This window comes from Tamandua tetradactyla, chromosome 7, assembly GCF_023851605.1.
Source record: "Tamandua tetradactyla isolate mTamTet1 chromosome 7, mTamTet1.pri, whole genome shotgun sequence".
NCBI lineage: Eukaryota > Metazoa > Chordata > Mammalia > Pilosa > Myrmecophagidae > Tamandua > Tamandua tetradactyla.
In genome coordinates this window covers 111,561,349-111,575,053 of record NC_135333.1, presented here as the reverse complement: position 1 = coordinate 111,575,053, position 13,705 = coordinate 111,561,349, and the positions used below count along the sequence as shown (strand labels likewise).

General features: G+C 34.5%; 1 protein-coding gene across 6 annotated transcripts in view; it reads right to left on the bottom strand.

The window, feature by feature from the left end:
• Nucleotides 1-5,471: 5,471 nt before the first annotated feature.
• The window catches only part of LARP4 (La ribonucleoprotein 4), a 98,934-nt gene continuing 90,700 nt past the window's right edge, over nt 5,472-13,705 (bottom strand). For 4 of the 6 annotated variants that reach the window (XM_077170875.1, XM_077170872.1, XM_077170874.1 and 1 more), the window contains 3 exons: nt 11,071-11,195; nt 10,798-10,966; nt 5,473-9,980 (listed from right to left, as the gene is read on the bottom strand). In XM_077170875.1, the coding sequence (XP_077026990.1) occupies nt 9,642-9,980; nt 10,798-10,966; nt 11,071-11,195 (633 nt within the window). In that variant the 3' untranslated portion in view covers nt 5,473-9,641. Of the gene's footprint in view, nt 9,981-10,797; nt 10,967-11,070; nt 11,196-13,705 lie in introns of all 6 variants that reach the window. The other 2 variants (XM_077170876.1, XM_077170878.1) reach the window with 1 other exon arrangement.

Below are 13,705 nucleotides of genomic sequence, written 5' to 3'. Positions count from 1 at the left end.
TACAGATCCAAGAAGTGCAGCGCACTCCAAAGAGAATAGACCCAAATAGGCGTTCTCCAAGACACTTACTAGTTAGAATGTCAGAGGTCAAAGAGAAAGAGAGGATCTTGAAAGCAGCAAGAGAAAAACAATCCATCACAAACAAGGGAAACCCAATAAGACTATGTGTAGATTTCTCAGCAGAAACCATGGAAGCTAGAAGACAGTGGGATGATATATTTAAATTACTAAAAGAGAAAAACTGCCAACCAAGACTTCTATAGTCAGCAAAATTATCCTTCAAAAATGAGGGAGAAATTAAAACATTTTCAGACAAAAAGTCACTGAGGGAATTTGTGACCAAGAGACCAGCTCTACAAGAAATACTAAAGGGAGCACTAGAGTCAGATACGAAAAGACAGAAGAGAGAGGTATGGAGAAGAGTGTAGAAAGAAGGAAAATCAGATATGATGTACATAATACAAAAGACAAAATGGTACAGGAAAATATTATCCAAACAGTAATAACACTAAATGTTAATGGACTGAATTCCCCAGTCAAAAGACATAGACTGGCAGAATGGATTAAAAAACAGGATCCTTCTATATGCTGTCTACAGGAAACACACTTAGACCCAAAGATAAACATAGGTTGAAAGCGAAAGGTTGGGAAAAGATATTTCATGCAAATAACAACCAGAAAAGAGCAGGAGTGGCTACACTAATATCCAACAAATGAGACTTCAAATGTAAAACAGTTAAAAGAGACAAAGAAGGACACTATCTACTAATAAAAGGAACAATTAAACAAGAAGACATAATGATCATAAATATTTATGCACTGAACCAGAATGTCCCAAAATACGTGAGGAATACACTGCAATCACTGAAAAGGGAGACACATATACCGTAATAGTTGGAGACTTCAATTCACCACTCTCATCAATGGACAGAACATCTAGACAGAGGATCAATAAAGAAATAGAGAATCTGAATATTACAATAAATGAGCTAGACTTAACAGACATTTATAGGACATTACATCCCACAACAGCAGGATACACCTTTTTCTCAAGTGCTCATGGATCATTCTCAAAGATAGACTATATGCTGGGTCACAAAGCAAGTCTTAACAAATTTAAAAAGATTGAAATCATACACAACACTTTCTCGGATCATAAAGGAATGAAGTTGGAAATCAATAATAGGAGGAGTGCCAGAAAATTCACAAATACGTGGAGGCTCAACAACACACTCTTAAACAATGAGTGGGTCAAGGAGAAATTGCAAGAGAAATTAGTAAATACCTCGAGGTGAATGAAAATGAAAACACAACATATCAAAACCTATGGGATGAAGCAAAGGCAGTGCTAAGAGGGAAATTTATTGCCCTAAATGCCTATATCAGAAAAGAAGAAAAGGCAAAAATGCAGGAATTAACTGTCCACTTGGAAGAACTGGAGAAAGAACAGCAAACTAACCCCAAAGCAAGCAAAAGGAAAGAAATAACAAAGATTAGAGCAGAAATAAATGAAATTGAAAACAATAGAGAAAATCAATAAGACCAGAATTGGTTCTATGAGAAAATCAATAAGATTGATGGGCCCTTAGCAAGATTGACAAAAAGAAGAAGAGAGAGGACGCAAATAAATAAGATCAGAAATGGAAGAGGAGACATAACCACTGACCTCATAGAAATAAAGGAGGTAATAACAGGATACTATGAACAACTTTACGCTAATAAATACAACAATTTAGATGAAATGGACGGGTTCCTGGAAAGATATGAACAACCAACTTTGACTCAAGAAGAAATAGATGACCTCAACAAACCAATCACAAGTAAAGAAATTGAATCAGTCCTTCAAAAGCTTCCCAAAAAGAAAAGTTCAGGACCAGACGGCTTCACATCTGAATTCTACCAAACATTCCAGAAAGAATTAGTACCAACTCTCCTCAAACTCTTTAAAAAAATCAAAGTGGAGGGAAAGCTGCCTAATTCATTCTATGAAGCCAACATCACCCTCATACCAAAACCAGGCAAAGATATTACAAAAAAAGAAAACTACAGACCAATCTCTCTAATGAATATAGATGCAAAAATCCTCAACAAAATTCTAGCAAATCAAATGCAACAACACATTAAAAGAATTATACATCATGACCAAGTAGGATTCATCCCAGGTATGCAAGGATGGTTCAACATAAGAAAATCAATTAATGTAATACACCATATCAACAAATCAAAGCAGAAAAATCACATGATCATCTCAATTGATGCAGAGAAGGCATGTGACAAGATTCAACATCCTTTCCTGTTGAAAACACTTCAAAAGATAGGAATACAAGGGAACTTCCTTAAAATGATAGAGGGAATATATGAAAAACCCACAGCTAATATCATCCTCAACGGGGAAAATTTGAAAACTTTCCCCCTAAGATCAGGAACAAGACAAGGATGTCCATTATCACCACTATTATTCAACATCGTGTTGGAGGTTCTAGCTAGAACAATTAGACAAGAAAAAGAAATACAAGGCATCAAAATTGGAAAGGAAGAAGTAAAACTATCACTGTTTGCAGACGATATGATACTATACGTCAAAAACCCGGAAAAATCCACAACAAAACTACTAGAGCTAATAAATGAGTACAGCAAAGTAGTAGGTAACAAGATCAACATTCAAAAATCTGTAGCATTTCTATACACTAGCAATGAACAAGCTGAGGGGGAAATCAAGAAACGAATCCCATTTACAATTGCAACTCAAAGAATAAAATACTTAGGAATAAATTTAACTAAAGAGACAAAAAACCTGTACAAAGAAAACTACAAAAAACTGTTAAAAGAAATCACAGAAGACCTAAATAGATGGAAGGGCATACCGTGTTCATGGATTGGAAGACTAAATATAGCTAAGATGTCAATCCTACCTAACCTGATTTACAGATTCAATGCAATACCAATCAAAATCCCAACAACTTATTTTTCAGAAATAGAAAAACCAATAAGCAAATTTATCTGGAAGGGCAGTGTGCCCCAAATTGCTAAAAACATCTTGAGGAAAAAAAACGAAGCTGGAGGTCTCACGCTGCCGGACTTTAAGGCATATTATGAAGCCACAGTGGTCAAAACAGCATGGTATTGGCATAAAGATAGATATATCAACCAATGGAATCGAATAGAGTGCTCAGATATAGACCCTCTCATCGATGGACATTTGATCTTTGATAAGGCAGTCAAGCCAACTCACCTGGGACAGAACAGTCTCTTCAATAAATGGTGCCTAGAGAACTGGATATCCAAATGCAAAAGAATGAAAGAGCACCCGTATCTCACACCCTATACAAAAGTTAACTCAAATGGATCAAAGATCTAAACATTAGGTCTAAGACCATAAAACAGTTAGAGGAAAATGTAGGGAGATATCTCATGAAACTTACAATTGGAGGCGGTTTTATGGACCTTAAACCTAAAGCAAGAGCACTGAAGAAATAAATAAATAAATGGGAGCTCCTCAGAATTAAACACTTTTGTGCATCAAAGAACTTCATCAAGAAAGTAGAAAGACAGCCTACACAATGGGAGACAATATTTGGAAACAACATATCGGATAAAGGTCTAGTATCCAGAATTTATAAAGAGATTGTCCAACTCAACAACAAAAAGACAGCCAACCCAATTACAAAATGGGAAAAAGACTTGAACAGACACCTCTCAGAAGAGGAAATACAAATGGCCAAGAGGCACATGAAGAGATGCTCAATGTCCCTGGCCATTAGAGAAATGCAAATCAAAACCACAATGAGATATCATCTCACACCCACCAGAATGGCCATTATCAACAAAACAGAAAATGACAAGTGCTGGAGAGGATGCGGTGAAAGAGGCACACTTATCCACTGTTGGTGGGAATGTCAAATGGTGCAACCACTGTGGAAGGCAGTTTGGCGGTTCCTCAAAAACCTGAATATAGAATTGCCATATGACCCAGCAATAACATTGCTAGGTATCTACTCAAAGGACTTAAGGGCAAAGACACAAACGGACATTTGCACACCAATGTTTATAGCAGCATTATTTACAATTGCAAAGAGATGGAAACAGCCAAAATCTCCATCAACAGAAGAGTGGCTAAACAAACTGTGGTATATACATATGATGGAATATTATGCAGCTTTAAGACAGGATAAACTTATGAAGCATGTAATAACATGGATGGACCTAGAGAACATTATGCTGAGTGAGTCTTGCCAAAAACTAAAAGACAAATACTGTTTGGTCCCACTGATGTGAATCGACATTCGAGAATAAATTTGGAATATGTCATTGGTAACAGAGACCAGCAGGAGTTAGAAACAGGGTAAGATAATGGGTAATTGGAGCTGAAGGGATACAGACTGTGCAACAGGACTAGATACAAAAACTCAAAAATGGACAGCACAATACTACCTAATTGTAATGTAATTATGTTAAAACACTGAAAGAAGCTGCATCTGAGCTATAGTTTTTTTTTTTTCCTTTTTGATTTTTTCTATTTTTGATTTTTATTATTTTCTCTATATTATCATTCTATATCTTTTTCTGTTGTTTTGCTAGTTCTTTTCCTAAATCGATGCAAATGTACTAAGAAATGATAATCATACATCTATGTGATGATATTAAGAATTACTGATTGCATATGTAGAATGGAATGATTTCTAAAAAAAGTGGTTCTATATTAAAAGATAAATATGCCTATATGCAATATTATGTTTCAAGAAAAATATATAACTAAAGGCTAATTTGTGTTTGAAAAAAAAAGAGAGAATGCTGCGATTACATGTTACCTTAATACATACTATTCAGAAATACTTCCCTATCACATAACTTAGCAGACTAGTAAACAACTCGAGTATTTTTGAGAATTAAAGAATCTAGCTTCAAATAAGGCCATAATTAAAAGACCTAAATTTCTACTATAAAAAAGTTCACTCTAACAAAAAATTCAAGAAAAAACTGTGGCTTACCACCCCTCCAATGTTTCTTTAGCAATACAATATTCAGTACAAGTTGAGCAGTCATATTAATTTACAGATAGTAGCTGTTAAAACAGTCAGATAGTAATTCAGCTTTTCCCTATTTGCCGTATCTTAGTTTGAAAAGATTTAAATTCCTCAGTGAATTTATACCCTTTAAAGAACCCCCCAAAATGTTTACCAGGGCTTGATATAAAGGTGTCTGTGAAAAGGTGAGTGTGAGCTCATGTTTTCTTCATGGCAATAAAATAAATTTTAAAAGCCTGAACACATTCATCAGGCCATAATATGCCCATGAAGGCAAAATCCTTAAGCTACATATTGACCTGTGATTCCACCCCTGCCCCCTTCAAAAAAACACCTCAGACATTGTAGGAATTTAAGAAAACCCCAGAATCATAAAGCTACAGCTTTTGGTTTCCTGTCCTCATTTTAGATGAAACGCCACCACCACCCCACCCTATAAACACCTGAAAACAAAAGCGTGAAAGAACTAGAGAGTGAGCAAAGTGGAAAATTAAAAAACACAAGGCATCAGACATGCATCACCTACAGAAAAAGAAACCAGTTCTCCTTTGTAATAATTTTATTTTTTTCTAATTGTGTTAACTTTAATTTCCCATAGCACCTTGGCAATGTTGAAAACAAAAATACAAATACAAGGATGTACTCAATTTTAACATTTTATGCATGAGCATGTCACACCATATTTGGGGGGATAGTTTTGACAATAGGAATAAATCTAAACAATGGACAAAATAGAAATCATTTAACTGGTTCTGATCCCCACCCCCAAACATTTAAGAGGTATCACTCAAAGGACAACTAAATCTGGTAAAAACCAACACAAGATGTAGGTTATTTCTTTACATATACTATTCAGTGTTTTGTGCTGTAAAACTGAATACAAAATCATTTTATACAGTTTGTTGATATCTGATTTGCACTTTTAGGAAAATCTGTCTATTCAAATTCACAAATATTCTCAGCCTCTAAAAATAAAATTTAAGTTATTTAATTATCAAGTGAACTTTATGAGGATTTACACTCAATTACACCTGAAAACAAATTCTCATTCAACTTCTTACAATGTCCTCAATTCAGCTAATGAAAACTAAAATATCTATGTATCTTCTTGGAAGCTTACGCTAAGTACATAACATACACCATAAAGCCTAAAGTTAAATTAACGGCAACCAAATTATAAATAATTTTTTAAATCAGAAAACAAACCCCACTGTATATTGTAATTAAGAATTTATAAAAACCCAACCAGAAGCAATCTACTGCTCTGTTTTTGTGTTTACCTTTTCTGTAAATAGAACTGGTGGTTCTGCTATACACTAATATATACTGCCAACAAAAATATCAGAGGTTTAACCCAGTGTTGTTCAACTGTGTCAAAGCATAACTAGTGGACATTTAAGCTAAAAGACTAAATATTAATGCCGTAACTAATTAAATCAGAGAAAGTGTTCAGTAGCTTTTAAGTACTATTTTTCTGCTCCAACAAAATCTTTGTTCTCCTTCACAATAAAGGTTTTCTACAGACAACCTGTTTATTTAAAAAGGAAAAAGGAATGTAAAACAATACCCAAATTATCTTACAAATATATCTTTGATATATTTGATTACAGGAATCAAATATATCAAAATTTTGCATGTTATTTGATCACATACAAACTGAGCACTTAGGACAACAAACCGTGTATCATTGAAAGATCTCACTGTCCTTCAAAACCCAGTTGGAAAACATTTAGATGGATCACAATTCTGAAAGCCAGTGCCTGTATTTGGCGAAAGTGGAATTACTTAGATCTACAGACAGGCCCTAAGTATTACAAAAAACCTTAATTATCAGGAGAGTAAACGAAGACAGGTTTTGCAATGTCTCTATGCACCTTCTCTATGAAATACAAGGTGATGAATGCATGACTTATTTTCCTCACACAGTAAGATGACAATCTGTGAATAATCAATATTTGTTCTTACTATGAATTATGCACCTTACAGAATTAGTTTCAATATTATTTGATCTACTTTTAGCCTCCAACAACACATGGAAGAGTTAAATCCTAAGAGTGAAAAGAGAAAGATCTGATATTTAAATACTTCCATCTAAAGAACCAAATAAATAGTTGAATTACAATGAAAAAAAGCTTTCAAACAACTCATAGGCATCATTAAGATACAAACCTGGACTCTGCTGCAATAAAATAAATGCTACATACTGTGAATATATATTATATATACACACACAAATATTCTTCTCTTTACATCCACTCAAAAGAGATGTAATAATGCAAATTAAAAACACTTAAGAAACTTAAAAATGATCATATCTCTAAGTTAAATCTCTATTTTCAATAGCACTTGGGAGAAAAGCAAGAAAAATCTTGATTTCTTCAAAAAAGAAAGAACTTTTTTGAGTTTTAATTGGATCCATTAGCTTTATAGAAGTTGGATGGACTAGCATCACACAAGCATACAAGCCTAAATCTGTGACAAAATGGAAAAAAAAGATAGTATTTCATTTTAAGTGCAATAATTGTTTATAATCCTTACAAAGTGATTTTTGTAAAATGTTTATTCTCTTAAATCCAATGCATTCACAAAGTGTTAACACTTATTTCCACCAACTGCAGCATTATCTAAGTAAACTAAAATAAGCACTTTTGTCATAGATGTAATCAATGATTATTAATACTTTTTTCTTAAAAGGACCTAAACTTCCCCAAATTTCACAGGTAGTTTTATCGTATGTTTCACTTAGTAGATGATTTTTAAAAAGTGTTTAGAAATTAATAGTTTTAAACTGCTTAAATATACCATGTTATCAATCCATCAAATCAAAAACAATTGCCAAGCTGAATAATAAGTTACAAAGAATTAATAATTCTGGCTTGTACAGAAAAGAAATGTGCAGTGTTTTCAAAGCTCTTAACAGTTACCTCCTAATACAAATCTCCAAAGCTTAGAGTTGGAAGATGAGTTTCACAGTACTGTAATTTTAAACCTCCATTTACATTCATTTTAATATATTACTAAGATGTTTATTCTATGTCACAATGGTGCTTTCCAGTGTTTACAATTTACAGTTTAAATTTGTACATATGAAATTTACTAACATAAGGGACAGTTATTACTATTACAAACTATCCACAAAAAGAAAAAACTTCACCTTACATACAACTCTGAACATGGTGTGACTTAAAATAGATTAATTCAATATGGTTTTTAATATTTCAGCCATTTTCTAAATACCAGCATGTAAACTTGCCTACTTAGTTATGAGAGCCACAACTCTATTCACTGAGAAATTACGCATTAATTTCCTTCAACCACCCTTTTCATCTTAGCTCAAAAATATCATGACGTGCCAGTTCATTTTCAGTGAATTTGGAGGAGAGGAGTAAGGAAGGTAATAAATACACTGTAAACAGAAAAAAGTTGCCCCCCAATTAAACCTTTTTTAGCATAAGTTTTTACTACTACACTATTCAACACTTTAAAGAGTCAGTTACAAGGTTCATTTTTTAACACAAACAAATAAATTACTGTAGGGACGGACAGGTTGCCCTACCATTCTTCGATCTAGAGTTCTACATACGTGAACACAAGAGTAAAATACTTCAACAGCATTCAATTCAGAAGTTTAGAACAGTTGTTATATGATGTGACTAGACAGTCAAAGCAGTTAGAAACATACAATTCTGTAGGTAGGTGATAATTTTGCTGTTGGGGGTGGGCAGTTGAAGTACAGAGAATAACAAATGAAATAACACACGAAAATATGTTTCCCATTATAGGGGGAAAAAAATCACAGGGCAGTTTAAATCTCTTAAGTCCATTTGACGTATCTACTCAGGTCTAAGACTAAATTTTCCATTTTTTGCATAAGCCCCATTCTTTCCTCGAGTGTCAAGTCAACTGGTAATTACCTATCAGAGCTTAACAGCTTGCTGAATGAAATATCTGTAAGATCAAAAAGACAAACTAAATTTCAAACTGGGAAAAAATTCTACTCAAGTATTATATTTTGTTTTCAAATTATTTACTAACATGACAACAGATTTGGCTTGAATCACTCTCACACACATTCACATCCACAACAAGCACCCCAGCCAATGATCTGCTTTGCAACACAAGGCCATATAGGCAGAGATGGCATTCTCCAAGCCAAGCTTTAAATAGATTAAAAAAAGTAATTTCTAATTTTACAGAAAGGACTCTTCAAAAAATATTTACTCTCACTCCCTCATCTCCTATATTGAAGGATGTGTAATATGTTTTTTTCCCAGCTAAATCTGAACCCTCAAAATTGATTCAAGGCAGAAAATCTCTGCAAATTAAATTCAGAAACAAAAATAGAAAAGTTATACTTTTATATATGCGTATATATATATGTATATATATATATATTTATACTGATTGGAATCCTCCAGAATTTTAAAATCACTTTAGAGATGAATTTGGGGATTCTACTGCTTACAACTCCAAAATCCATAATGACTTAAAGACTTATTTTCTCTTTCCTAGCTATCCCCTCCCCTCCAAAACAGTTCAATATAGCCACGGCTCAAGTTTAATTTGGAAGAGAGAGAAGATTTTGAATAGTTTTTTGTTGTTGTTGTTGTTTTTTGGTTACTTTGGTGATCTGGGTGGCACATATTGCTCTTTGCCATTACGTCGAGTCACTCCCTGAGGTATAGCCCTATGGCCAAACTGGCGTCTCTGTTCTCGAATTTTTCCAGCTGCTCCCCTGGGAATGGTATTGCCTCGGTAGCCAGAACAATCTTTACTAGCCCTTGCTTCAGGCCTCTCATGTGGTTTCTCAATGGATTTCTCGGGAATTCCATTCTCTTCATTTTTGGTAGGAGTTACTACATTGGAGCGAAGTTCCCGTAGTGGTTGCACAAGAACTGGAGATGGCTCTTTAGGGGGCTTCTGGCACACTTCAGCATAACTTAGTTTTCGGGGTTCCTTTGAAATGATGAAAAGAAACAAAAAAATTACATACATTACTTACTAGTAAAGTACAGATAGGATTGTATTAACTACAAAGGAAGCAGTAAGCTATTTTCTAGATAAGGGCAATATTTTTATATCGTGTATTGAGCACAATTTTTTAAAGAATACATTTTTTGAAAATAATAGCTTTAACAATTTATCTAGCATATAGCAATTTCATTCAAGGAATTTGCCCTAAGTATGTCTGTGTCAGCACTGTTTTTATAGGGGTGAAAGAATTGGAGACAACCTACATATCTAACAAGGGCAAATTAAATTAATACTGTAGATCCTTATGATGAAATAAAATGATTCCACCTTCTCTTCGTTGCCTACAAAGAACCCTGAGAGGTACTACCCAAGAATCTCTCCAGAGCAACTGAAACTCAATAATGTATTTAAATGAAGACTGATTAAAAGAAATTTCACTTACTCATAATATGATCAGAAAAAAAAAGAAATCAAAGGAAACAAAATGAATAGTAACTCCACTTTCTCAACACAGAGAAAGTTTTTCACTTCTTACAGTGACTTTAAACTCCTTTAGCTTCTAATGTAGGTAACCACAATTTTAGGGTATTTCCAAATGACTCTGCCCTCTCAAATATAAAAAGAGGGCAGGCCATGGTGGCTCAGCAGATAGAGTTCTCACCTGCCATGCCAGAGACCCAGATTCAATTCCCAGTGCCTGCCCATGCAAAAAAAAAGAAAAGAAAAGAAATACAAAAAGAATAAATCCCATGATCTAATCTGTTATTATTTCTTCCTCACATAAACTTCCTCCTATTACCTGTAGGGCCACAGCTACAGCTGCATTTATACTACTATTACATGGTGAAGCAGTATTTGTCCTTGATGGCTTTGCAGTAGTTGGGGAAGAAACTGGCATAGTCGTCTGGGTGAGAACATCCTTCGAAACAGAGGAATCCTCTGTTTGATCCTTTTCTTGTTGAGTTGTACTAAGGAAAAAAGAGCTTGACATCAGACTTACTATAGTACGCAAGAATTGATCATAAGAAAAGGCAATCTTAACATAAAAGACCTTCTATACTAAAACTTGTACCTTAATGCAGGAAGTTCAGCTACACATGGAGGGCTGGTGCTCAAACTGAGCTGTTGGACAGAGCTACAGTCTGTCAGCTCATCCTCTGTAGGCACGGGACAACTAATTCTCAACTCTTCATTATCCTTAAAGTAAAAATATTGCACTTTAAGCATATCTTCAAAGAAAAAATATAAATGGCCAATAAACATATGAAAAGGTATTCAATATCATCAGTTATTAGAGAAATACAAATCAAAATCAAAATGATAAACCACTTTACACCTACTAGGATGGCTAGAACCTAAAAGATAGATTAATAGCAAGTGTTAACAATGACGTAGAGAAATTTGAACCACCATACACTGCTGGTAGGAATGTAAAATGGTGAAGCTGCTGTGGAAGACAATCTGACAGTTATTCAAAAGTTAATCACAGTTATCCACCAATTCTAATCTGAGGTATATACCCAAAGAAGCTGAAAACACATATGCACACAAAAACTCTACACAAATTGTTCATAATGGTGCTATTCGTAATTGCTAAAAAGTAGAAATAATACAAAAATTCATCAATTAATGAAGGGGTAAACAAAATGTGATATATTTATACAATGGAATACTATTTGGTAGTAAAAGGAATGTAGTAGTGATACATGCCACAACATGAATGACCCTTAAAAACATGCTGAGTGCAAGTTAGACATAAAAGGGCACATGTATTTCATTATATGAAATGTCCAGAATAGACAAATCAACAGGGACAGAAAGTAAATAAATTGCTGCCTAGTGCTGGGGAGTGGGGTGGGAACCACAGGTTTAAGGAAAACAGGAAGTTTTCCTAATGTGTATGGGTTTTTTTTTTTTTTTGGTGTGATCAAAGTTATGAAGTTGATTGTGGTGATGGTTGCACAACTCTGAATATACTAAAAAACATTAAAACGTACATATTAAAATGGGTGAATTGTACAGTATGTGAATTATTTTAATGAAACTGAAATATATTGTACTTAAGCATTAAAAGTTTTTATCTCTTTGACTTAGCAATTCACTTGTAGAAACTTCTCTTAAATAAATAACCAGACAAGCTGACAAAAACTTAAAATAATGGTTTATAACAGTAATATACAATCATTTTTTCATTATTTACATTACTAGGCAGAGAAACGCAATCAATGCAAATAACTCCTTGATTCCATTTTAACTATTATCTCCAAATTCCTACATTGTATGTAAAATGGGGAGTATGAGTTTCCTATCTTGAAAATGAGCAGTAAAAATATGAAACTAAGAATAAACATAGCAGTGATGTCTTATGCAGTTAACACAAAATGGTAATGTGCACCCAAAATAGCTGTTTTCTTAACTGCATTCAAAAATTGGTGAGCAGGAATGGATACTTTATCTATAAAACTCAGAAGTATAACTAAAACAAATGTAATCTTCTGTACTTTTACAATAAATATTCCTAAGCAATGTATAACTTTGTAGTCAAAACAGTTTTTTCTACAACCTGTCTGGTTGAATCCAATGGACTGGGACATGATATAAATGAAATTGTCAGAGTGGACTCCAGAGGTTACAGCTTTAAACCCCTGCAGTAGCAAAGTCCTAAAATTCAGGTTCACAGGTGTTCCGGTTTGAATCTGTGGTGGACCCCAGTAAAGCCACGCCCTTTAATCCTCATTCAATATTGCTGGGTGGGAATATTTTCATTGTTTCCATGGAGATGTGACCCACCCAATTGTGTGTGGTAACTTTTGATTAGATGATTTCCACGGAGGTGTCTCCCCACCCATTAAAGGTGGAGTTGCTTAGTGGAATCCTTTAAAAGAGGAAACATTTTGGAGAGAGTCCCTTTTTGTACAGCCATGAGAAAGCCAGTAGGCACCACCATGTTTGCCATGTGCCCTTTCAGCTGAGGGAAACCCTGAACTTCATCAGCCTTCTTGAACCAAGGTATCTTTCCCTGGATGCCTTTGATTGGACATTTCTATAGACTTGCTTTAATTGGGACATTTTCTCGGCCTTAGAACTGTAAACTAGCAACTTATTAAATTCCCCTTTTTAAAAGTCATTCCGTTTCTGGTATATTGCATTCCGGCAGCTAGCAAACTAGAACAATAGCCAAAACAATGTTGAAAAGAATTGGAGGACTCACAATTCCCACCTGAAAACTTACAGCAAACCTACAGTAATCAAAACAGCATGGTATGGGCATAAGGACAGACATGGAGATCAATGGAATCAAATTGAGAGTTCAGAAATAAGTCAACATCTATGGCCAATTGAATTTTTATATTTTTTTCCCAATTGCTTTTTTTTTGCATGGGCAGGCACCAGGAATTGAACCCAGGTCTCCAGCATAGCAGGTGAGAACTCTGCCTGCTGAGCCATCATGGCCTGCCCTCAACTGATTTTTGATGAGGGTGCCAAGTTCCCGTAATGGAGAATTATCTCTTCAACAAATGGTGCTGGGGAAAACTGGGTGTCCATGAACATTAGAATGAAGGTTAATTGACCCCTTAACCTTCACCATGTTTTAGTTTCCTTTTTCAAATACCAAATAATGGGTTGGGAATTTATTAGCCCACATTTTTGAGGCTAGGAAAGTCTAAATAAAAGCAGCAAGACAATGCTTTCTTCCTGAAGGATGG